Source organism: Eretmochelys imbricata, chromosome 4 (genome assembly GCF_965152235.1).
Source record: "Eretmochelys imbricata isolate rEreImb1 chromosome 4, rEreImb1.hap1, whole genome shotgun sequence".
In the NCBI taxonomy this organism is placed as follows: Eukaryota; Metazoa; Chordata; order Testudines; family Cheloniidae; genus Eretmochelys; species Eretmochelys imbricata.
In genome coordinates, this window is record NC_135575.1 from 23,683,381 (window position 1) to 23,710,205 (window position 26,825).

Below are 26,825 nucleotides of genomic sequence, written 5' to 3' on the forward strand. Positions count from 1 at the left end.
AAGTGCAATCAACATTGGACTCTGAAACACACACCAAAGTTAAGTTTCAGAGGGGTAGCCATGTTAGTCTGTTTCAGCAAGAACAACAAAGAGTCTTGTGGCACCTTAAAGACTAACAAATTTATTAGCGCATAATAATACTTCACACCCATCTCTGTAAGTATATATTTATTCACCTGCCAAACTCCAGTTTAAACTTCTACATCTGAAGAAGTGGGCTAAAGCCCACAAAAGCTTATGCTCCAATAAATTTGTTACACTGAAGATAGATACCTATCGGAAGGAGCTTTACAGAATAGATGAATGCTGCTACCTCATCGTCTTTCTTGAGCCTAAATTGCATTTGGAACAGCAACCCCACCTTGGGATGTGTTGGACAATGTCAAGTTCCCGCTCTTGCGTTGTGGATTCAACTCCAGACCTCTTAAAAACAGGCCAAGTAACTAGCTTTGCTGGGCCAGCATTCCATCCACAGAGCTAGTTGGCTGCAGTGAGGAATGCATTGTCTTAAGTCAGTGGTACCCAAACTGGGGTTCATGAACCTCTGGGGGTTCATGAAATGTTACAGGGGGTTCTTGGGGAAAAATTCCCTAATGGCAAACAGAGCTGTCCCTAGGGATCCCGGGCAGCACAGGGCCAGCAGCGCAGAGCCCCTGGACTTCCTAGAGCTAAGCAGATCAAAGCAAGCATATCTATCACATTGAGAAGATTTAAACTTCAAGGCTCCTTATAAGAAATGGAAAGGGAGGTGGATATTTTTTGCTGTTTTTAAAATTAAATAGGCTGCTAGTATTGTTTTTAAAATTATGATGAAGAACAAGTTTAGGCTTTGTTGTACCGTGCGTTGTTTGCCCGGACGGCTCAAGATCTGAATGCTTGTGTAGGAGGAACTCTTTGAGTTGGCTTCTTAAATACCTTCATGCTGCGTCACATCTGATACTCCTTGATGAAGGGTTCACGAGACTTGACATTTTTGTGAAAGGGGTTCACAGGTTGTTAAAGTTTGGGAACCACTGTTGTCAATGTTCCTTCCCCACTCTGAATCTAGGGTACAGATGTGGGGACCCGCATGAAAGACCCCCTAAGCTTATTTCTACCAGCTTAGGTTAAAAACTTCCCCAAGGCACAAATCCTTCCTTATCCTTGGATGGGTACTGCTGCCACCACCAAGTGAGTTAGACAAAGATTCAGGAAAAGGACCATTTGGAGTTCCTGTTCCTAAAATATCCCCCCAAGCACCCTCACCCCCTTTCCTGGGGAGGCTTGAGAATAATATACCAACCAAATAGGTAAACCAGATTCTTAAAAAACAGAACTTTATTATAAAGAAAAAAAAGTAAAAGAAGCACCTCTGTAAAATCAGGATGGAAGGTAACTTTACAGGGTAATCAGATTCAAAACATAGAGGATTCCCCTCTAGACAAAACTTTAAAGTTACAAAAAACAGAGACATAGGGAAAACTCTAAGCATAGGGAAAATTCACAAGATAAAAACAAACGATAATCTAATGCGCTTTGCCTTATTTACTTACTCTTTTTGCAATACTGAGACTCATTTTAGGAAGATTTTAGGAGAAGGAGTTTTCTGACCTGATGCTTCTCTACTTCCCCAGAGAACAGACAACAAAGAGCACAAACAAAGCCTTCCCACGCCCAGATTTGAAAGGATCTTCTTTCCCCATTGGTCCTTTTCGTCAGGTACCAACCAGGTTATTTGAGCTTCTTAACCCCTTACTGGTAAGGAGGAATTCTAGGCTAGCCTTAGCTGTATGTTTATGACAACTGTCTTAAGCTGATGGCTGTGTCAAGTATCCCTCCCCTCAGCTTGTATGAAAACCAAGCTGTCTAAAAAGCGTCGCACACTTACATTGAAAAGCATCACGGTAATGTTTTATCATCTGTGTTCATAATAGCTGCATGATCTCTTCAGAAGTGAGATAGTCAGAGAGCTCTGCCAATTATATTTCATAGGTAGGGAAACACGCACATCTTGTTGAAGACAATAATCTCTGAGTCAAGGTCTGGTTCCTCTGTAATGACCACCATTGCTGGAATCCAATATATGTAGATTGATTTTTCAGAATTACATGTGGAACTATAAAAAAGAGTCAAACATTTCACAGCATGTACTGCTCTTCACTCAAGTGAGGCTATAATAAACTATTAAGGACCATATTGTTAATGGTATTTAGACACCTAATATACAGATAGGTGCCTAGTGGGATTTTAAAAATGCCTAGGTGCCTAATGTCTATTGATTTTTTCACCTTTAGGTGCCTAAATTCCTTTAAAAATAACGAAAGCACTACAAAATTGAGTGTAGACCAGGCCTGGATTTTGTGTTGTAGAAAATGTATACACATGCCAGGATATCTCATTGTCGAGTAATTGCATAGGAATGTCAAAGAGAAGGTGAGTGAGTGTCAAAACTCACCAGCCTGTCATATGCAGACTGAAAAACCAGAGGAAGAAAGTCTGCAGCACATGAGAACCTGAGCTCAGGATGCAAGAAATATATGAACATAACAGTAAAAAGAATAGCAGGGGGAAGAGAGATTATTTTATTTATTATTTTAGTTATTGGTACTGCAGTAGCTTTGAAGGATCTCCATCAACTTGACACCTAGCCAATTAAAAACATACTTTAAAAATAGTTTCAGGTGTCATATTTGCCTTGCGTTCCTCTCACAAATGTTGTGGTTTTATAATCACATTTCCCTATACTTCTCATGGTTTCCTTCTCCTCTTATAGCTCTGTCAACGACCTATGCAAACAACAGAGAAAATTAACAGTATATGGGAGAAAACACAGAAAGTGACTAAACACAAAGTGCTTCCAAATCACAAAGTAAACAAAGCAATAAATAAATAAAATAAAAAGAGAAATATATTTTTCCTCTAATCCCTTATTTATAGTAATCTAGAGGCAACTTGTAAAAACAGTACACGAAACATTTTCAGTCAGAAGTGTAATTTTTAAGTGGATGGTCTTTTAAGCAAAATAAGTGTGCTAAATGCAACATATAAGGGTGGACTGAACTCCATCAGTGTAGAACCCTGGAAACTGCAAGGGAAAGAAAGACTGTAGATATTGGGCGTCATTTCCAAAAGGACCCTCCTTTTGTGCCCATGCAAAAGTGTGTGTCACTGTTCAAACACTAACACAGGATACCTTAAGTGGCACTGAAGCAGTGTTGGTCCTCTGCACAGGGGTGATTTTAATACTGGGAGCCTGACTTGAAAAAAGACTATGGAACCTGGCCTATGAAGTATAGACCCCTTCACCTACCACTGAAATGCAGGTAGCCTTTGGGAGGAACGCAGAAGCTTTTAGACAGCCCAAAGCAATATTGCACAACAATTTAAAATCAGAAAATGAGTCACCAGTAGTTATAGCTGTGTTCTCACTTGAAACCCCCCTCCCCGAATTTATAATTTGGCTGAAACTCGGTAAAAAAAAAATCTGAGCTTTAGGGCAAATACTTTTTTTACCAAATGTCTCCAAAGACTCCAAAAATTAAAAGATAAAAAAGGGGAATAATCACTTTGACGTGATGTTGTTATAAAAGAAGGGATCTTTCATGCTCATACAACTACAAATAATATTTTGACAGAAACAGAGAAAAGGTGAACCTCACTTGAATAAAATATCTTTACAGATAAAGACCCCAATTCTGCAAAAATGTATGCACATGCTTAACTTTGCACATCTCAGTAATCTCAGTGCTTTAAATACAATTATGGATGTGCTTAAAGTTAAACATGAGCTATATGCAGGATTGGGTGTGATTGCTAACAGGGTGACATTTTTCAAACATACTCAGTTTTGAAGTCAATGGGAGTTTTACTACTGATTACAATGGGAGCAGAAGTAGGCCTGCACTGATGATTTTGGAGACCCCCATCCTATGTCTTCAATAGTCTCCTTCACTTCTGTGGACTGGGAGGACCTTACATGAGCAGATATCCCTAGAGGGCACAAAAGACAGGGAGGGAGTGCTGCTTAGAGCATAAGAACGGCCACGCTGGGTCAGACCAAAGGTCCATCTAGCCCAGTATCCTGTCTTCCGACAGTGGCCAATGCCAGGTGCCCCAGAGGGAATGAACAGAACAGGTAATCATCAAGTGATCCATCCCCTGCCGCCCATTCCCAGCTCCTGGCAAACAGAGGCTAGGGACACCATCCCTGCCCATCCTGGCTAATAGCCATTGATGGACCTATCCTCCAGGACTTTATCTAGTTCTTTTTGAACGCTGTTATAGTCTTGGCCTTCACAAAATTATCTGGCAAGGAGTTCCACAGGTTGACTGTGTGTTGCGTGAAAAAATACTTCCTTTTATTTGTTTTAAACCTGCTGCCTATTAATTTCATCTGGTGACCCCTACTTCTTGTGTTATGAGGAGTCAATAAATAATACTTCCTTATTTACTTTCTCCACACCAGTCATGCTTTTATAGATCTCTATCATATCCCCCTTCAGTCATCTCTTTTCCAAGCTGAAAAGTCCCAGCTGCTCCATACCCCTAATAATTTTTGTTGCCCTTTTCTGAACCTTTTCCAATTCTATTGTATCATCCCCCTTCTTTCAGAGTAACAGCCGTGTTAGTCTGTATTTGCAAAAAGAAAAGGAGTACTTGTGGCACCTTAGAGACTAACCAATTTATTTGAGCATGAGTTTTCGTGAGCTACCCACCACCTGAGTTCCACGGGGCTTTGCCAGGTTTATGGGGGAGGGAGGGATGGAGTCACTGTCTTTCATTCCTTTCTCAGCAGAGGAGACGTAAGCAGCAGAGCTCCATGCCAGAATTATTGCTGCTTCAAGGAAATGCCATGGTTTGGGTGGCCTCTTCACCCTCACTCACTCCCCTTCTATCCAGGGGGCAATCTGAAGTAAACTCTTTGAGATGAAACAGCTGGAGATTTCTTGTCCCTCCGGTTTCTTTTGGGGTGCACGCCAGGACAATTTTGCTCTGGCAGCAGCAGGTACATTTAGAGACAGAGATCTTCCCCAGTGCATTTGTAAAACGCCTCCTTCAAGCGCTCATGAAAACCTGCCTGTCACCATCAGAAATTTTACTTTCAAGAAATTAAAAGCTGTATGTAGTGTGTTGTGCAAGGCACTGCCTGCCTGCGCCATATCCTCAGCACTTGCGCACGGGGGTGGACAGTCCCCATGTTCGCCAAGCTGTATGAAATCATGTGAAACCTCTGGTTAAAACAAGCAACCTTTTGTGATTATTATGCAAATAATGAGGCTCCCAAGTCTGATTCACCCCATGTGATCCTTACACATGAGCCTTTGCAAAAATACCAAACTGACTGGTGCCGTGGGGCATCCTAATTCAGCGAACTCGTTTTTTATCGGATATACATGTAGTTACCCAGACCTCTCTCTTGAATAGGGGCTCATTCAGTGAGCACCATTCCTGTCCTCTGTATGAGGCAGGGGTCCTGTGGAAAGAAACAGTACATGATCATAGAGAGATACGCCGGGTGAGGTAGTATCTTTTATTGGACCAAGAACAGTTCTGGGTGGCTCGAAAATTTGTCGCTGGACAGTAGTTGGTCCAATAAAAGAAATTACCTCACTCTGTCTAATATCTTGGGCCCAACACACCTACACCCGGTAGTGCATGATCGTTTAATTACTGATGGTATCACAAGGCATGTGCAGAAGGAGGGTGAATTTAGGTTGCACAGGCAACCGTAATGCTGGCCTTTCCTAACCGTAGAGTGCTTGACTTTGTCACCTTAGTCTTTTCACATATTTAATGGGAAAGATATAATATTTATCACATGATTTCTCACTTTATCCCTGCGATATCAGCTCTATGTATGTAGTCTCTCTCTCTCTCTCTCTCTCGTTCCGTCTCCTGAGTGAACCCCAAACACTCTCATTTTGAAACCATAATGCTGGCTGTCTTCCTAGCACTGCCTTCCTTTGATTTCACCCATTTAAAAGCCCAGGAGGAGATGCTCGAGTTCAGACCGTTTTCTATGTAGCTCCTCCCCACTTGCATATGGAGCAGCCGCCCCAGCCTCGTCCCGCAGCCAATGCAAGTGATGTAACTACGTGCCCCTTGGACACTCCACTTCTGCCAGGCTGAACAAATCGCTGCGCAGTCCCGTCCTCCTCCCTCTCCTACCAACCCAGGCCTTAGCCCCACCCTCCCTGATCCCTTCTAGGACATGGCGATTGGTGCAGCCAGGAGAGTTTATGGGGCCCGCATTGGACGCCTCGCCGCGTCAGTCACCGATATCGGCCGGGCTGCTTCCTTGCTCGGGCGAGGGGAAAACTTCCTTATTATTGTGCTCGCGAGTGACCCGCAGGGTTCAGCCGCGGCCCGAGCCAGAGGTGCCGCCGCCGCTGGAAGGAACGCGGGGAGCAGCTGCCGCCGCCGCTGGAAGGAACGCGGGGAGCAGCTGCCGCCGCCGCCGCTGGAGGTGAGTAGCGTTGTCTGGCTCGCTCGCTCACACTGCAGCCGGGCAGCCCTCCATGGCTGTGACCCCAGCTTGCTGCCGATTTCAGATCCCCCCGGCAGGCATTTTTGCCATGGGCGGGGGGGTGGGTGGGAGGAGGCAGAGCCGCCGCGTTCAGCTTTCCGGGCGGGGGTGGGCAGGGTTGTGAAGCTGTAACCAAGTCAGCCCCGTGAAGCCCTTTCCCCCAAGCGCGCTCTCCTCCTCGGGGATTGCCTGTGTCGACAGTGGATGGGGCTGCTGGGAGGGAGATTATTGCTGGCGTTTATTAGCCCGAGGTACAAGCAGGTCTGCCTGACTTTCCCCCTCCCCCTTTCACGTTTCTGTGCATAAGGCGAAAAGGGCCAGAAAAAAACAGACAAACCCTCACACAGTTCAGTAGAGGCTGGGCTGTGCAAGGGACTAAATTACCCGCTCATTTTTTAGCGAGATAACAGGGATTTGCGAGCTATGTACTCAGCTGGCGAGCGAGGAGAGCAAGCAAAGATCATACTGCATGTAATCCAGGGTAGGCGGCTTCTTGCAAGATGCTCCGTCGCTTCTTTGCAGCCTACCAGGGTTAGCAGCATTAGCATCCAGGCTTTTCTGGGGAGATAGGGAGTGTGCATTTAAAGGACTTGTCTGGGTGGTGTGGGGTTTTCATGGCTTTCCTGGAATTGTGGTTTCTCTCACAACTCAGCTGATACACACAGCACAGTTGGTAAGAAAGATTGACCGCTTTTATTAGGGAGGCAGCTGCTTTGCTGCAGAATTTGTCAAGATCCAAATGATGTGCCCTGGATTTTATTTAGGGCAGATCTTATTTATCTACCTTGTGCCTGATACCTCCAGGAATGTATTTAGAGGGATGTTGCTTAGTTCTGCAGTTAAGTCTTTATCCTTTTACCCATTTCAGCATCTTATTCTCTCCCTGTCTGGCCCTCTGTAGGGGGCAGAGACCAATTCTTAGTTTCATTTTGGCCTGATATTTTCAGAAATGCTGCGCAACCCCCGACTCTCCGCCTCAGGAGCTCAGCGGCAGCATCTTTGAAAAGCAGACCACGTGTTCCGTCAGAGAATGCTGCTTATATACCTTTGTGTGAGCGTGTGCAAGCATCATCCACAAACTCCCCCTGGGCTCTGAGGACAATAAGGTCAAAGATAAACTGGCTTATGCTAACAGTGAGCGGGTCTTGGTGGTGACTTAGATATTTGGGTATCGTATAGGAATTACAGTATAGTAAAGTTAATACACTAGCCCACCTATATGTTGATAGAGGAGTGGCTTTAATAAGAGGGTTTTTATATGCGGTTGCAAAAGTCTTGGGGACTATAAACGGATGTTACGAGGTGTAGCTCTACAAAGGAGTACACTGTACTTCTGCGCACCTTAGTGGCATGTGTCTGTATATATGCTAAGAGATTAAATTGTAATATATGCAAAATTCATTCATCTAGAAAACCTTAAATCACTATTAATGGTCTAGCCTGTACTGTACCATTAAAGATACTCTAGAAAATTGCCCAGGCAAGGATCCTGCAAGCCGTTTTCACGCAAGTATAACTTTAGTCATGCGAGTAGTACCACTGACTTCAATGGGACTACTCTCTTGAGTAATGCTATGTGTTTGGCAAGATTGGGTCCTAATTCAGTGTCTGTTTGCATATGATTTATTTTTAAGAACAAAAATTGGTTTCTGTCCACATAAGGCAGGGCAGATGTCCCAGAAAAATAGATTCTCAGAGTCTTTTAAATGCACTGTAGGCAATTTATTTATGGCTGTGTCACCCAGACAAAGAAGCACCCTCTAAAAGTCTAAAGCATATAGCTAGTGAATTCTCTCTGGGGTTCTTAATGACTAAAATAATCAGCTGAATTAGCATTTTGCTCTCAAAAGCATTTTCCCCGTCCTAATGATCATGTGGCCCGTGGGCCATAGTTTGCCCACCTCTGCTCTAACTGCATCGACCTAAGCACTATACCTCTCGTAGAGGTGGAGTTATTAAATTGATGTAGTGGGCGACTTACGTTGGCTGGAGCACCATTGTAGTGTAGACACTTACAGAGTTAGGTCGACATAAGCTGCGTTATGTCAACCTAAAACTGTAGTGTAGACCAGGCCTAAATCTTGAATACTGGGTGTCAGAGTATGAGTAGGCAGTAAAACACTTCCAGGGAAACAGATTCCCTTTGGCAATCTCATACTAGTGGGAATGAGCCCTATGGCCAGAATGCCTTGTGTTATTGTATGTTGATTCCCCCGCAGTAATCCAGCCCTTTATGTGTTTAAGAGTGGGGGCTGAGTGGGGGGAGCACTCTGCCACCTGTAGACTCTTGAGCATCCGTGCGTGTGAAATTTCAAATGGTGTGTGTCACTGTCTTTTAATTTTGGGGATCCCAATTTGTTGCACTCAGGTCGTGTCTATGCTACCACTCATGTCACTCATGGGTGTGAAAAAAAACACATGAGCTTCTCCCGCTGACGTAGCTACCACCACTTGTAGAGGTGGTTTCATTATATCGATAGGAGAGCTCTCTCCCGCTGGCATAGAGCAGCTACACGAGCGATCTTACAGCCGCACAGCTGCATCGGGTCAGCTGTGCCTCTGTAGGCTCGCTAGTGGAGACATGGTCTCAGACTAGTAGATAAGGGCATCATCCTGGAGGGTGCTAAGTGCTGGGGAGGAGTTCTGAGCATCCTCTGCTTTCGTTGAGGAGCAGGAATTGAGGGTGCTCAGTGGCCTTTAAGAAGCATTTGGTACATTGCAGGATCTTGTCCAGGCATCGTGTGCTGAATGCCATCTCCAAGAAATGAGACGGAAATCGATGATGACAATACTTTCAAGATGTGCCCATGTAACTGACATGATGCTTTTGTCATCTTGTCCTCCCCTTGTGCCCCTGGTGTCCGCTTATGATCCTCACTTGTTGTGTTGAATTTAGATTGTGTGCTCCTTGGGGCCAAGGGCACGTGTCTGCCTTTGAAAATGACAGCACTAACTCAGCCCTGGTCTACACTAGGACTTTAGGTCGAATTTAGCAGCATTAAATCGATGTAAACCTGCACCTGTCCACACGATGAAGCCCTTTATTTCGACTTAAAGGGCTCTTAAAATCGATTTCCTTACTCCACCCCTGACAAGTGGATTAGCGCTTAAATTGGCCTTGCCGGGTTGAATTTGGGGTACTGTGGACACAATTTGACGGTATTGGCCTCCTGGAGCTATCCCAGAGTGCTCCATTGTGACTGCTCTGGACAGCACTCTCAACTCAGATGCACGATTGTTTGCCATTGCTCTGACGCAGGGAAGAGCGACTGACGACACGGCTTACAGGGTTGGCTTACAGGGAGCTAAAATCAACAAAGGGGGTGGTTTTACATCAAGGAGTATTTGAGGCAGGACTTCACGGAGGGTTCCAATAAGAAATGGTGCACCTAAGTTATTGTTCTTATTGGAACAAGGAGGTTAGTCTGGCCTCTGATTGATACATGGCTAGATTTACCTCGCTGCACCTTCTCTGTGAGTGACTGCAGTGTGACCTAGAGGAATGAGTCCCCTAGACGGGGGGCGAGGGTGGGTGTTTGCAAATGAGTACAAAACAAATCTGGTCTATTTCTTATTTTGATACACTCCATCTATCTTTTACATCTTTGGCTGGCAGCAGACAGTGCAGAAGGACTGCATGCCATCCACATCTCAGGGCTGCTCGGCAGAAGATGGTACAATAGGACTGCTAGCCATCCTCATCTCTTGCCTGCCCGACAGAAGATGATGCAATAGGACTGCTAGCAATCCGTATCACCTGCCTGCTCACCATAAGACGGTTCAATAGGACTGACTGCAGGACTAAAGAGAATGACTTGATCAAGTCACTCCAAATTTAGTCCCTGCACCCATGTCTGCCCAGGCGCTCCTGATCGACCTCACACAGGTGACCAGGAGCACCTCGGACATGACGATGATGGCTACCAGTCCTATTGCACCGTCTGTTGCCACAGGGCAATGGGTTGCTGCTACTGTGTAGCAATGCAGTACCGCGTCTGCCAGCACCCAGGAGGCATAGGGTGACGGTTACCTGAGCGGGCTCCATGCTTGCCGTGGTATGGCGTCTGCACAGGTAACTCAGGCAAAAAGGTGCGAAACGATTGTCTGCCCTTGCTTTCATGGAGGGAGGGAGGGAACGGGGGCCTGACGATATGTACCCAGAACCACCCGCGACAATGTTTTAGCCCCATCAGGCATTGGAATTCTCAACCCAGAATTCCAATGGGCAGCGGAGACTGCGGGAACTGTGGGATAGCTACCCACAGTGCAATGCTCCGGAAGTCAACTCTAACCTCGGTTCTATGGAAGAGCTCCGCCGAGTTAATGCACTTAATGCACTTAGAGCATTTTCTGTGGGGACACACACACTCGAATATATAAAACCGATTTCTAAAAAACCGACTTCTATAAATTCGACCTAATTTCGTAGTGTAGACATACTCTCAGAGAGAACTCCACCGGCACATTACTGCAGGTCTTAGGCCAAGAGCAAAAAGTAAATGAGCTGTCCATCCCTAGGTTGGCCTCCCAGGCAGAGGCCTCGGGGAGCCCCCTTAGCTATTCTGTTGATGCTGAGGCTTGTGATTATGTAGCTGTCAGAAGCTGTCTGAGGACTCAAGGAGACTCCACCTAAAAGTCTGTCAGTGCTCCTACCTGATCAGCTGGCAGGATTGTCAATGGAGAAAAATGTGAAGCCCTTCCAATTTTTTTGCCCTCCACACCAGGAGGATTCTCAGTCTCTGGAGGATGGGCGGGGGGAGAAGGAGGAATGAGGTGTTGTACCTGGATCTCCTGCAGGCCAGGGCAAAGGTGGCCCCCAGGTGATCATTTGACCCATTCACTCACCCACCACTTCTTCACATTGCCAAAGACTTACGCCCCAGAATTTTAAGGAGTTGGCTGGATTTTTATTTCCGTAGTCCAGTGATTTCACCTGTATTTTCAGTACCAGATTCCTCTTTCAGCCCTGTTAGCCCCATAAATAGGTGTCCGTGCAGTGGCACCAAGCTTCTGGGATACAGTCACACTCTGACTTTTTTCCCCCCTTTATATACTAGATATTAAAAGGGACACTGTCCTCACCTGGCCTATAAAATAGGGATTAGGAAGATTTTTGTTTGAAATGTCCCACGTGTTGAGGATACTTTGCTTATACAACAAAAGTGAAGGTGCCGTGTGTTCTGTCACACGGGGAACTGTTCTTGTAAGCCTTGCTCTTTTTTGCTGCATGTCCTGTTTTAGCTCAAATGTCGAGTTGTAGCAAAATGAGGGTGACTAGGACAAGAATTCCTTCTGTTAGGAGAAAAAACATTGGACTAGGGCAGTGGTTCCCAAACTTGTTCCACTGGTTGTTCAGGGAAAGCCACTGGTGGGCTGGGCTGGTTTGTTTACCTGCTGCGTCCGCAGGTTCGGCTGATCACGGCTCCCAGTGGGACGTACTGGCTGCCGCTACCAGCAGCCCCCATTGGCCTGGAGCAGTGAACTGCGGCCACTGGGAGCCGCGAACGGCCGAACCTTCGGACGCAGCAAGTAAACAAACCGGCCCGGCCCGGCAGGAACAAGTTTGGGAACCACTGGACTAGGGGCTTAGCGAAGGGACCGTGCAGTAAATTCTGTAATTATTGGGGCAGTGTCAGTAGAAGAAGCACATTAGTTACCACTGAAGTCCAGTGAACAACAGTGAAGGAAAAGTTTATTTGTTCATGCTCCGCCAATTGGCAGACATCACTGTTTTGGGAGCGCTCAGCATTGAGCGTTTTGTTGTGAGTACAGTACCGTGTTTACTTTAACTCACTGTCCCAGAGGTGGTGTGTTTAGAACAGTAAGTTCCTATAATCACATGAGGAGATTATTAGATGCCATGTTTGAAAAAGAGCTACCTATGTTTGTTTGGTATGATGCAGTGTTGTGTAGGACAAAAAGGTGTTAGTGTCCTATGACTACAGGGGTGTTAATGGGCCACTTCATCTTAAGTGGTTCCTTAGATTACTTGTTTAACTACTTGTGCTAAACCAGGGGCCAGCAAACTTTTTGGCCCAAGGGCCACATCTGGGTGTGGAAATTGTATGGTGGACCATGAATGCTCACAAAATTGGGGGTTGGTGTGCAGGAGGGGGTTAGGGCTTCGGCTGGGGGTGCGGGCTCTGGGGTGGGGCCAGAAATAAAGAGTTCAGGGTGCGGGTGTGAGGGCTCCGGCCTTGGGGGTGCAGGTTCTGGGGTGCAGGAGGGTGGGTACAAGGGGTTCAGAGGGCGGGAGGGGAATCAGGGCTTGGGCAGGGGGTTGGGATGCTGGAGCGGGTCAGGGGTGCAGGCTCCAGGCTGAGCTTACCTCAAGCAGCTCCCGGAAGGAGCCGCATGTCCCCCCCTCTGGCTACCCCTTCTGCAGGTGCCGCCCCTGCAGCTCCCGGTGGCCGCAGTTGCTGGCCAATGGGAGCTGCGGGGGCGGTGCTTGGAGCAGGGGTTGCATGCGGAGCCATCTGGCTGCCCCTATGCGTAGGAGCCAGAGGGGGGGACATGCTGCTGCTTCTGGGAGCTGCGCGGAGCCACGGCACATGTGGAGGCCGTGCTCCCCGGCAGGAGCTCAAGGGTCAGCTTAAAATGTCTGAAGAGCCAACTGTGGCCCCCGGTCTGTAGTTTGCCCACCCCTGTGCTAAACTGTTCAACCTTGTATTTAGGTAGACACCCTGAGTACCTTTTCCAGACCTGAAGAAGAGCTCTGTGTGACGCAAAAGCTTGTCTCTCTCACCAACAGAAGTTGGTCCAATTAAAAGATATTACCTCACCCACCTTGTCTCTCTATTTAATTAAGTTATATCTACACTGCACTTTGGTCAGTAAAACTTTTGTCTGTCAGGGGTGTGAAAAAAACGCTGACCGACAAAAGTTTTACCCACAAAAAGCACCAGTGGGAGACACGCTCCCCCCGACAAAGCTACCACCCCTCATTGGGGGTGGTTTTATTTTGCTAGCTAGAGAGCTCTTTGGAAGGTTGGGATTTGCAGATGTCTCTTCCTTGTTTAGCATTGGAGAGTCTCTGCAAACAAACTGATGTGCTGCAATACAACCATTCTGTAGATGTTAATACAAATCCCACATGGAGGTGGTTGTGTTCAGATTTACATGTCAGGTTCTATTGAAAATCAATGAGGAACACAGTGGGTGTGTGCTGTGGTTGGACTTGCCAAAGATCTTTGATCTTGCAGATTTGGGCCTAATTTACAAAAGGGACTAGTGACTTTATTAATTAATGGAGTCGCCAATGGGGTGCTGTTGTGGAAATAGCAAATGTCATTCTGGGGTGTATGGCATAAAGTGGCCACACTGGGTCAGACCAATGGTCCATCTAGCCCAGTATCCTGTCTTCCTACAGTGGCCAATGCCAGGTGCTTCAAAGGGAATGAACAGAACAGGGGATGGATCACTCGATAATTTCCCTATCGTCCATCCCAGCATCTGGCAGTCAGAGGCTTATTAACAGACGTGTTGTGTGTAAGACAGGGGTGGCGGTTGTTCAGCTCTACTCGGCACTGGTGAGGCCTCAGCTGGAGTATTGTGTGGGTCCCTCCTCCCTTAACATGCTCGTCCCCTCTCCTCGGCAGCCGAGCCCGGGCCTGGAGTGAGCCACCGCTGCCTCCCAGACAAGCTCTCTCAGGCAGAAGCAGCTCTGTCCCGCTCCCCACCTGGCTGCCAGGGAGAGCGGCTGAACGTGCCACGGGGGAGGTGCAGGGAGAGAAGGACAGAGCACCTCTCCCTGCACACCACGCCAATCTGTGTGTGTGTGTGGGGGGGGGGGGGACGACTTGACCCTACATGCCCCCCCACATGTTGCCTCTGCCACCTTAGACAATTTGGGGGCTTTCACTTTCACAGGATGGCACCTCTGGAAAAATCAGATTCCATTTCCCAGGGGTGTCTCAAGTTGTGCACCCATAATGACTAGTCACTTTTGAAAACTTTTATATATATATATATATATATATTTTCCCTTTACCTGCTGCCTGTCCTGGAAGATTTCCACATGGTGGCCGTCAGGATAAAGGCTTGTCTACACTACAGAATTAAGTCGACTTAAGTTACGTCGACGACCATAAGCTGTTTTAATTACATCGGTTGTGCATGTCCACACAACGCTCCTTGTATTGGCAAAGCGCATCCACAGTCGTTGCTCTTGCATCGACAGAGAGAGCGTTGCACCATGGGTAGCTATCCCACTGTACAACTCGCCACCCTCTGTAACCCTCTGCCTTTGGGAGCTCTGGGAATGGATTGAGATGCATCATGGGGGGGGGCGTGCTTGCCATCCCATGATGCAGTTGTTTCCATCCCATCATTTCATGGGCTTCCAAATTTGTTTCGTGCCGTTTTTCAACAGCCCTTGTAAACTGTGCACCCGCCATCTCTGTCTAACAGCATGGATCCTGAGTTGCTGACCATTGTGGTGATGAACGTTATGAACACGACACGTCTGGTCCTGCATTATTTCATGAGCTGCGAAACAGAGAATGACTCGGTGGTGCCTGCCCTGCTGGCTGCCATGGAAACAAATAATTCAAGATTGCTGCTGGCATTCACGGAACAGCTGCACGCGGTGGACCGTCGGTACTGGGCCCGGGAAACAAGCACTGAGTGGTGGGATCGCATCGTGATGCACGTCTGGGATGATGAGCAGTGGCTGCAGAACTTTCGGATGCGCAAATCCACCTTCCTGGAACTGTGTGCGGAGCTCGCCCCAGCACTGCGGCGCAAGGATACCAGAATGAGAGCTGCCCTCACTGTTGAAAAGCGAGTGGCGATTGCTGTGTGGAAGCTGGCAACTCCAGACTGCTACCGGTCAGTCGCAAATCAGTTTGGAGTTGGAAAGTCCACTGTGGGGGCTGTGGTAATGCAAGTGTGCAGGGCCATTAATCGCCTCTTGCTACGAAGGACTGTGACTCTCGGTAATGTGCAGGAAATAATTGATGGCTTTGAGGCAATGGGATTTCCTAACTGTGGAGGGGCAATAGATGGAACTCATATCCCAATTTTGGCCCCAGACCATCTTGCGAGGGAGTATATCAACCGAAAGGGCTACTTTTCTATGGTCTTGCAGGCGCTGGTGGATCACCGGGGCCGTTTTACTGACATCAACGCAGGGCGGTCAGGGAAGGTGCATGATGCACACATTTTTCAGAACACTGGACTGTATAGAAAGCTGCATTCTGGGACATTCTTTCCAGACCAGAAGATCCCAATGGGGGATGTTGAAATGCCCATAGTGATCCTGGGAGACCCCGCCTATCCCTTGCTGCCATGGCTCATGAAGCCTTACACTGGGAAACTAGACAGCAGCAAGGAGCGCTTCAACAACAGGCTCAGCAGGTGCCGAATGACCGTTGAACGTGCCTTTGGCCGATTAAAAGGTCGTTGGCGCTGCCTTTTTGGCCGGTTAGATCTCGATGAGGAAAATATTCCCATGGTCATTGCGGCCTGCTGTATTCTGCATAATATTTGCGAAGTGAAGGGGGAAAAGTTTCCCCAGGAGTGGAGCACTGAAGTTGATCGCCTGGCTGCTGATTTTGAGCAGCCAGATACCAGGGCAATTAGAGGGGCACAGTGTGTGGCTATTCGAATCAGGGAGGCCTTGAAAGAGCATTTTGACCATGATTCCCAGTAATGTGTCTAAGCATTTGGCCAGGCACTGTTTACTTGCTGCCTTGAATGGCCCCTGTAGTGCTTGCTTCCTGAGCTTTAATTGTAGTGAGCAAATGTTCCTGCCTATAGCCACTGTGTTTAAATGTTAGCACCAACTAACTTGTGTATGACACAAATAAAAAGTCAATTTGTATCAAAGAAGAAAGTTTAATAACAGGTCAAAACACAATTTTTTGGTCAAACTAGGGACATGGAAATGAAGAACGGTCTCGGTTACAGCTCTCACAGCTGAGTGTAACTCCAGCTTTCACTGTGAAACAAGTCCCTAGAGGTGGAGTGCAAGGCGTACTGCGAGGGACCGGGAACATGCGTAGAATGTGGTGGGGAGTTTGGGGAGGGCATAGAATGGAGTTCTGTATTAGCTGCAGGGGGACTCGTGCGTGGATGTGCTCTGACTGCAGCATGATGAGTTCACTGCCTTATCTGATGGTGGCACTTCACCGGTGTGGAGGAGTGGGTCCTCAAGGGCACATCTGCAAGAGCCAAAGAAATAATGAAAAGCTCCAGTATTGTGAATGTGCTCACAGCTGTGAATCATAAAATGTACACACACCTCTTTCTCACTATTCCTTGGGTAACACACAGGTCAGCGCAAGTCCCAAATGTGGTGTGTTTGGCAGGGGGCGCGGGGGAGAATTGGGAAGAATGGACGAAGAGTCTGGGTGGTTTCTGAAGGGGGTTACTAGAAGCCCCAAGGGAGACTTTTCTGAATATTGGTACACTTTTCCACAGGCTAGGATTATCGAACCCAATATCTCACTCCTAAGGGTAACCTAGAATGCAAGGGTACATCTCCTGCTTGCGTGTGGCTTCAGACTGGCTCTGTATGCTGCTCGCCTATGTGCCACTCTGGTCCCTGCAAAAATAATTGTCAGGTGGTGCGACAAAGTTTCCTACAGCAGGGGGGAGAAACAAGGCAGTTCTGCCAGGGAACTTTTGGCAGAGGATTGCAGAATACCTACAGGAAAGTTTCCTAGACATCTCTATGGAGGATTCCTGGGACATCTCGGTGTATGTTAACAAACTTTTCCGCCTGGCCCCTACTGCGTAGATGCACAGGCTCTGTTGCATGTCCCTTTCATGCCCCTTCTTCTTCATGCCACTAGCAATCAGCCTGTAGGTTTCAAAGTTCCTACAGCTGGAGCGAAGCTACAACCCCATACACCCAGCAGATCCAGCAGCTCCCGTGTTCTCCACACGGGAGTGCATCTGTTGTGGAAAGCCAGCATGGTCTGCTGGGAAGGTGCTGTGTGAACCGTCCATGCAAAGCAAACAGGAAGAGGAATTTCAAAAATTCCCAGGCCTTCAAAAGGGCGGGGGGGAAGGGCGCATACCAATGTACCTTCAGGGCAGTGGAGTTCAAACTGCTGACCAGAGCAGTCAGGATGGGCATTGTGGGACACAGGGCCATCCTTAGGCATAGGCAGAATACAGGGTTGCCTAGGGCACCTGAAAATTTGGGACACCACTGGGTCTTAGTGTTCACCCAGCCGGATCTTCCTATCCCTGTTCTGACCCTTCCTGCAGACTCCCACAGCTGGCTGCTGCAGCCTGGTGACCCTTACTCCAGAAGAGATCTAGTAACTTAAAAGTGAAAAAGCCTGCCTGCCTGCCAGCCCTATTAACTGTTAAAGAGCCATTCAAGGGGTAATGAAGCCATTTAACAGGCATTTGCCAACCCCCAGGTATATACTGTCAGTTTCTGGATTTACTGACAAAAACAGTAGTGTATTACTGTAATATTTACTCAAACATGCTAGTCTACATGACCTTTAGTTTAAAATTTGCTTTAAAAATATTTCATTAGTGAGTTGGTGATTTTATAATCTTCACATCTCTAAAAAATCCTTGCATAGATTTTTAGATCCACAGTCATCTTTAGTCTGAAATGCTTGGTTCTTCAGAGATATGTTTTTTTTAAAATAAATCCTACAAAAGGCCACCCTTATCTAAAATACACATTTTAATTACTACAGTAAAAAAAGACTTCTGAAGTGTTCCTGTCCTTTCTGTTCATGCCTTTCTCCCTTCACACTCTCTCCCTCCTTGAAGAGAGCCCTTAAAGGGACAACAGCCCTTTCCTTCCAGATAGCTGGACAAAAAGTTTCCCTTTCTTTACTTCTGACTATCTGATGAACTAGTTTTAAGAGAACCCTCCAGCAAAATCAGTACCTAGTAACATATAAAATTTTGTTATGCCTAAAATCTTTGGAAACATATTTTTTAATGTTGGTGAAATTTCATGAACATGTCTATTGTTGTGGAGATCACACAAAGTAAATTAGTGTTCCCTTTTTCTAAAAGCAATGAACATTGTTCTAAACACACTAAACCTCTATGACTGATTAATTTAAAATAATGTCTTTGTTTCAGTGAGTTAAATATGTAGTAATCTGGAATGATTATGAAGGTTTAAGAGTACATTTAAAATATAAAATCAGCTTAAAAATACTGATTAAGAAAATGTAAAACAGAGAAGAGCAGCATCATGTATTCCATAATATGTAATGCTGTATTCAGCAAGACAGTTGACTCGCCTTTACTACAAAGTTTTTGCAAATAAATCTCTGACAAACTTCAGGGCATATCAAAAAAACCTGTGACTGAAAGTTTTTATTCCCAAGTTTAGTGCTTTTAATTAGGTACCTTCTGCATGTCCGGTCTTCACCGTCTGGCATGCAGTGGAAAACATGCTCCATTTTCTTTAGAAAGAAATGGCAGAAGAGTGTTTTTTTTTCAAATGTCATTTGCTTCAGTTGGGTTCAGGGATTTGGCTGGAAAGGGGTGAGAAGAGTGGGGGAGGGAAGAGAGGAGGGAGACAGTGGGGAGAGGCCAGGGTGGAGTGAGGGTGAGGTCTGGGGCAGAGCAGGGGTGGAGCATGGGTGGGGCCACAGGCAGAAGAGGTGGGCTGGGGAGCTAGCCTCCCCAAGTGGCAGCTTCACCCACTGCCCGTCAGGGTGGATTTGATTTAAATCCAATTGATTTAAATCATGATTTAAATCACTAGTCAGGAAGACTCGATTTAATCATGGATTTCTACATAAAAGTGCATTCTTGTTGATTGTTATAACCTTTATACGTATTCTTCACAACTCAGAGATAGAGGTAGGTTTTATTTTTAGAAGGTACACACTACACATTTTTAAAGTGATTTATTTTGAAAACTTTTCAGATTAATTTTCCAGCTATATCAGAAAATGGATGATTGTTTGGTTATTTCATTTACCAAAGGTAATTGAAGCAGATATTTATGAAGTCATTGGGAGGTGAACTGTCTCCAAATCAACAGGTTAATCCTTAATATTTGGAGGATTTTCTTGCCATGCTGTATTAGGAGAACATCACCAGACAGACATTTACATTGTTTTATTTAACTAAAACAACAACGTTATGTATTCTGGATTTTTTTCTTCAACAGCAAACATATATTTTCAAATATTCATATGCTTGTTTTGTTAATTTAGTTAAACATTCAAATTTTTTAAAATCAGGTTTGTTTTCGTTACAATTGTTTTTAACTAAAATAATTACATGACATTTTTTAAAAGCAAAAATTAAATAGACCGTCAGCCAGGTCAACATGAGAAACTAAAATGTTAGTTTCTGCAGCTAACTCAGTCACCTTCACCTTCATTTTTCTGTTTGTTCATAATCTGGAAAAGAAAAACAAGCTTTCTTGCTTTTTCAGGTCCCAAACAATTTTTCAATTTGGAATGAATTAGTCCAAAGGAAGAAAATATTCTTTCTACACTGGCAGAAGAAGCTACTGCTGTTAAAAGTGAGATTATCACTTCAACAGTCTCTGAATTCATGTGCTGAAGTAACTTTCACTGGTGTGACTTTCTTTAAAACATCATCAGCAAACACATATTTTTTGAATGGTGGATAGTCTTTAGAATCCGGTATGTTGAGGATGGATTCTCATAAAGAAAATCAGTCAATGCAGTTATTTAATTATTATTACCATACTGCTCATTTAGTATTGCTCATTGCATTCACTGACACTCAGTACTCCTTTAAAGGTGAAATTGTAAAAGGAAGATCTGCCTATTTCAGCTTTTTATTTTTTATCACAACTGCATCTAAAATGATAGTACCATAGAGTAACAACTATACTTTTTGCTCAAACATGAGAATTCAAGAATAGTCCAGAAGGAAGACAGGCAGTCCTTAAGAAAGAAGTATGAAATAAAAAAGTTTACCAACCTGAAGATCCTGCATATTCAGACTTGTTGCTTTCATCATCTTCAGTGCAGCTTCCTCCTGAGAAGGAATACTTCTCATTACGTTGTTTCACTCGGGCAACCAGGCCTTGCATTTCTTTATTGCACTGTTTGCATTTTGCACACATGCCTGTTTTACCCACAGGTAGAGGAACTTCATTCAAATATTCCCAAACTGGGTCTCTTTTACAGCCTGTTGCCATTATAGGTTTTCTCTTCTCGTGAGAGAATGGTATGGTAGATCTCAAATCAGTGAAGGCTACACTCAGAAAGACCTCAAGACTTCTGGAATATGCTGCTCAAACAGTTTCACTTTTGTTTCCACTGCCTGTCCCTCCCTTCTCACATTCATCTCCAGACTTCTCCTTGTCCAGATCTATTCCGACCCCAGCAATCTTCAATTCATTGAACTTTTTGAAACTTTGTACTTTTAGAGAGAGGTAAGGGATTGACTCTGTGTACACAAATTTGCAGAGGGACAATAGGGTTCAGGTCTGTTATTTCTCACCTCTATTTATTTATTATTTTTTTTGTATTTAAAAACATTTTTGCTGTTAACAAGCATGTTATCTCTGGAGACACAAATCCACAGTTTGAGAACTGCAAAACTAAGCATCTCTGATGGTGTCTTCTAGACTAAGCACTGAATCCCATTGAGTAGATAGAAAGATTAACCTAAATAATCTATACAGAAGCACCTGGAACCCCGTAAGACTGGATCCCTAATCCATGAACAATTGGAACTCATGTACAAAACTTTTCTTAAACATTACATGAATATATTGTCTCATACCATAGAATTAGAATTTATAATCCCTATTCTATGATGTAAAAAGAAAAGGAGTACTTGTGGCACCTTAGAGACTAACCAATTTATTTGAGCATGAGCTTTCGTGAGCTACAGCTCACTTCATCGGAACTCACGAAAGCTCATGCTCAAATAAATTGGTTAGTCTCTAAGGTGCCACAAGTCCTCCTTTTCTTTTTGCGAATACAGACTAACACGGCTGCTACTCTGAAACCATTCTATGATGAGATATCTTTGAGCTATAATGTATTTTAATTAAAACTATCTTTAGATAGGTTTTTTCTTCAAAAAGCATTTTATCAAAAAAATCCGATGTAAATAAAAAAAATCCGATTAAAAAAAAAAAAAAGCATTGATTTTTATCCACCCTGTTGCCCATGACAGGATATAAGAGCAGGTTGGCTCCCGCACACCCAGCGTGCACTGCAGTGTCCTTAGGTCGGGGCCGTATTCACAGAGCCGAATGCGCCAGGGGTGCGCATTCTGCGTGAGGGAGAGGGTACGGGGGTCTCTGTGAGGAACTGTGACTCTCTGCCGCCATGAGGCGAGCCGGGTGCCTTGGTATCCTTTGCTGCCCCGCCCCGGCATAGGGGCACCCGTTTAATAATACTGCGTAGGGCCCCATAAATCCTAAGGGTAGCCCTGGTGGGACAACTCATTTTGTCCCCATTCGGGCGACATAACCAACTGCAGGTCTACGCTGGCGCTGCGTCGCAAAAAGCTCTGAGCCGCTCGTTGAGGCGGTTTTATTGTGTGGGCGTAACAGGGGAGTTACATCTGCGGGAGGAGCATTTTGGTGCGTTCACCGCCAGTGTTTTGTCGACGCAAGGGGACTTTTGTCGACAAAACTGTCTTGTGTAGACAAGGCCAGAGTTTTTTAATAGAGCTTTCAGACTCTAACTCCCAAGATAACATGAAGCTTCCACTCACTACATTAACGGCAAGGAAGAGTAAAAGCCTTAAATAGAATCGGCAGTGGACCAGGAAGCTTCCATTGTGAGTCTCGTGGATAAGTATACAGGAAACACTGCACCCATTTGAACATATGACACACAAAACTTGCAGCCTTCTTGCATGATGCATTTATAAACAACAAAGAATTTTAACTTAAACTTTAAAACGCACAACGTCTTAGAAATAAAGCAGGAACAGACAAGGACTTACAGGACCTTTGGAAAATCTGATTTGTCATTCTTTCAAATAGGCGCTGCATTTGTGTCTTGTTCTGCTTCCTGCAAATATAGCACTTCCTGGGAAGTGTCAGTAAAAAAGCCTGAGAGACACAATGGTGCCCTTTGCAGTTATGGAGATGGTGAAACAGATCTTCCTAAAAACGGTTTAGAAAACTCAAGTTCGTGGTCACTTATGCCACCGTGCTGTCAAAAGAGTTCAGCACACAGCATCTCCCATTGTTTTCAGTAGGAGCTGCTGGTTCTTCAGCACTTGCAGATCTGGCCACTTAATTTGTGGGGCTAAATGGGGGCTGAGGTACTTTGATGATCTGGACCCGAGTTTGTATTTATATTACAGGGGTTCCCAAACTTTTTCATTGCATGGATCCCATCTTAAGAGATGGTCTTGGGGGCCACATTCCCTCCAATTGTCAGTCACTTACCATCCCGGTGGCAGTTACTGCAATTGCTTACATGGGCAATTAAATCAGGGAAAATAATTGTTCCATGTATTTTTAACTTTAGCAGCTGGAAACAAGACAGCCAGCTCTACCCCAAACCACAGCCTAGCAACTCTTGGGGAGGGCTATTTCCTTCTCTTCCCCCATTTCCTTCTTCCCCCAAAATAGTAACATTGACTCAGTCCTGTTGTATTCTTAGAGCAGACAAAGGAGTTCTCTGAGGCTTCAGGGGTGGAGTTTTATTGTTAGTGCAACATGTTGTAACAAATGACCCAAATACTTTGAGATTCGGCCTGCTGGGAGAATTTCACAGTCGCTTCTTCTGGAATGAGAGGTTTTCTCTGCATCCAGCTCCAATGCACACACCCAGAAAATTAATATATAGCTAATATATTGTAAGAAATCAGTGTAGCTCTCTGGTATAAACAAATGCTGAAGACCAGATGTAATGTCGGTGCAACTCTTGCAGTCAATGGAGCAGCACCTGTTTTCACTATCAGAGCTTTTGGACTTGGACATGTAGGGCTGCTGTTTTGTGGATAGCTGTTGAGCAGTCTGCATGCTGGGAAGAGAGTCATGTCCCAGAGCGAATGTTGAAGCTGCAGCCTCACTCTGGATCGCGCTGGCTGTGTTGCTACCCAGAGGTTGGATGATGGGCTTCTTGGAGAGGGAATGTGAGTTTAATTCAAGTAGATATCATTTGAAAAACAAACCATCCAAAACCTCCGCACGCCTCTTTTACCGTGCTGCAGCATTGCCTCTTCTTAGGGAAATACTGTGGTACAGTTAACTATCACTGCATGGTGAGTATCAGCTGGGATCTATTTTAGTGTCAGCTACTGTGCAAATTATCTTTCACCAGGCATCTGTGTCCAGTATAATTAAAAAACAAAATACATGGAAGAACCAATTTGCACAGGTGGACAGAGCCCTGTCAGCTGGCACAGGAGGAATCCTGACAGGAGACTTTCACCTATCAAAAGGATCAGTTCCCCACTGATGCAGAGGATTTAGTCTATACCATGGGGGCGGGGTGGGGGGGGGTGAGGGGATGGGTGGGCGGGAACAGCCCTGAAAGTTTTTAAAAAAATGGCCAACAAAGAAAAATGGGATTTGCAGCATGTTCTAAAGCAACCCAGCAAGGGACTCTCCCATACCCATTCCAGGAGAAAACTCCAGCCTTCTCAGTCCTGCCTTAGTGGAATTGAGAGCAGGTCCACCTCAGCTGACCTCAACCAAGATACAGGGTGAGAGATGATCACTCAAATGTTTAGGGCCTAGATAGGTATAATAGAATATCGGGGTTGGAAGGGACCTCAGGAGGTCATCCATTCCAACCCCCTGCTCAAAGCAGGACCAATTCCCAGTTTTTGCCCCAGATCCCTAAATGACCCCCTCAAGGATCCCGAGGGCTATTTCCTTCTCTTCCTCCATTTCCTTCTTCCCCCAAAATAGTAACATTGACTCAGTCCTGTTGTATTCTTAGAGCAGACAAAGGAGTTCTCTGAGGCTTCAGGGGTGGAGTTTTATTGTTAGTGCAACATGTTGTAACAAATGACCCAAATACTTTGAGATTCGGCCTGCTGGGAGAATTTCACAGTCGCTTCTTCTGGAATGAGAGGTTGTTTCTCTCGTTGCTGCCAGGTATAAACCAGGAGTGAGCTTGGCTTATGGCATTGTCAAGTGCTGACTGACGGCATGTTTTCTTCTTTCCTTCCTTTTTTGTGTCTCTTTGTTTCTTTGTCCCATATTATTGTTCCCTCTGAAGGTGCTGGCTGTTAGATGGTTTAGTGGACCCAACAGAGGATGGGGAGTCAGGAGTTCTAGTATGTGGGTTTGGGCAAGTCGCTTTAACATCAGTATCTTGTTTGTACAGCTCTGTGAAATGCTAAACTGTTGTTGTGATGCTCCGTGGGAATTGTAGGCAGTGCACCCTTTCTCCTGGACACTTCATGGCCTTGGGGTGGGTGGGAGGACATGTGTGCACACGAACATATTTTGGTTATGCTCAGTAGTGCAAATTCCTTCTCTACTTGGATTTCTCAGCTAGTAGTGTACTGTGGTATTGCACTTGGCCAGTACCCTGTAAACAATTGAGATCAATCTAATCGGGACCTGTTTAAATAACTTCTTTGCAGATATCATCCTTTAAAAAGGTGTTCTATTGTAATTGCCCAAAACATTGCACTAGTGCAGTTAGAAATTGGTGTGTTTTGAGCCATTAGTTTAGAACACTGTAGTGGGCTTTCAAGGGTCGGAGGAAGAATATTTTTGTCTAAATAACAATACTTAGCACTCTCGTCTAGTGCTTTTCTCTGCTAGATCTCAAAACACTTTAAAAAGTAAGCACCCTATCCCCATCTTATACATTGCCAGGGCAGCTAAATAACACACAGTAGCTGTGACACACTGAGTCTATAGCAGAGTGGGAAATGGAGCCCATGTGTCCTGATTCTACTGTCTAATGCCCTATTTACTGGTAAGGATTAAAGGTGAATCCATGTAGCAAAAACACAGACATGACGTGATTAGACAGGAAATATTTTTCTGTTGGTTCCGCTGCCTTCTCAGAACAGGCTGTGGTTGCGTCACTTACTCATCACTTTTCATTTCTCTTCTTCCCCAGGAAGGAAAAAGCTACATAACTTGCTGAAGGGAGAGAAAATGTTATGTTGGGGATGTTGGTCTTTTGGCCAGCCTGGGATAGGTAGCAATCTCCAAGCAATCATCCCTGAGCCACAGGTGTATGGGTTCATTCACGACCGAAACATCAAGGAGGTGGCTTGTGGAGGAAACCATTCTGTTTTCTTACTGGAGAATGGAGAAGTTTATACCTGTGGCTTGAACACCAAAGGACAGCTAGGCCATCAGAGCGAGGGAAGCAAGCCAGGTACATAGATTTCTTTTTGCATACTTCAAACACCAGCTGCGGTGGTGGGGGAACATGTTTGTTTGATTCTTCATGTGAAAACTCTTGTATGAATTCTTTGTGACTCAGCAATGAATGGAGCTGATGGTTAATCATGCTTAATTGTAGAGAATTAGGGTGCTGATGGTTAAATCATGCTGAATTGTACAGAATTAGGGTGCTGAATAAGGTGGGTTTGGTTACTGGAAACCATGATGTATCCAAGCATTGCACAAAAGTAGAGGCATCAATATGGGCATAGATGATCTGGTGCAGAAGTTTCCTACTTTGTGTAAATGTGGCTTGCTTTCTCTTAGCGTTATAGGAAGGGAGGGCTGTTAATTACAGTGCTCTCCCCTGCCTTTCAGACTTTACTGTGTTCCCCAGAATCCAAGGTCTCATTAGTGTAGGGGTTGACATCTTGCTAGGAGCAACCTCAGGGGCTGATCCTGCTCCTTGTGGTATCAGTGGAAGCTTGGTCATTGATATTAGGGAGAGTAAGCCTATTTTTAGCACAGTTGCTGATAGCAGGGTTTCTTTAGACAGGTGGGGAACAAGAGGGTTTCTTCTGGTAGCAGGGTGTCATGGGGTACAGCCTTCATTGCCAGACAACTGCCGTCTCCTGATCGAGCTGGGGATTAGCTTGAGGCCGACGCCCACGTCAATGGTCTGCATGCCAGCAGTCTGTCTCTGTTCCCACCTACGGCTCCTCTCAACTCCCAGAACGGCAGTGACTTCTTTGCGACTCCAGCTAGGTCATCATCTGTGTTTTGCTGTCCAACAGTCCAGCCACTTCCCCAGTGGCGCGTAGTAGGGACCCGGTAACTAGCAGTCTCCTGCTGTTCTTCTGTGCTCTCTGTCAATGCTGCTATATTTCCCTGGGCCACTTCCCCATGGCCCCAGCAGCTTCTTCGCCCTTACCCAGGGCACTCAGCTGCTCAGCTCCGTCTTTCTTTCCTGGTTCCTGCCAGCAGCTGCTCTGTCCAAGATGCTTAGTTCTCTCAGCCCTTCAGGGACACAGTCCTTGTCATAGAATACCAGAGACAAATAGAATACCA

The 26,825-nt window shown here is 45.5% G+C and overlaps 1 protein-coding gene across 3 annotated transcripts in view; it reads left to right on the forward strand.

The window, feature by feature from the left end:
• The first annotated feature begins 6,265 nt into the window (after positions 1 to 6,265).
• Positions 6,266 to 26,825, forward strand: part of HERC3 (HECT and RLD domain containing E3 ubiquitin protein ligase 3) — a 112,850-nt gene continuing 92,290 nt past the window's right edge. For 2 of the 3 annotated variants that reach the window (XM_077815020.1, XM_077815019.1), the window contains exons 1-2: positions 6,266 to 6,445; positions 25,486 to 25,749. In XM_077815020.1, coding sequence (XP_077671146.1) covers positions 25,524 to 25,749 — 226 coding nt within the window. In that variant the 5' untranslated portion in view covers positions 6,266 to 6,445; positions 25,486 to 25,523. The remainder of the gene's footprint in view (positions 6,446 to 25,485; positions 25,750 to 26,825) is intronic. The other variant, XM_077815018.1, reaches the window with a different exon arrangement.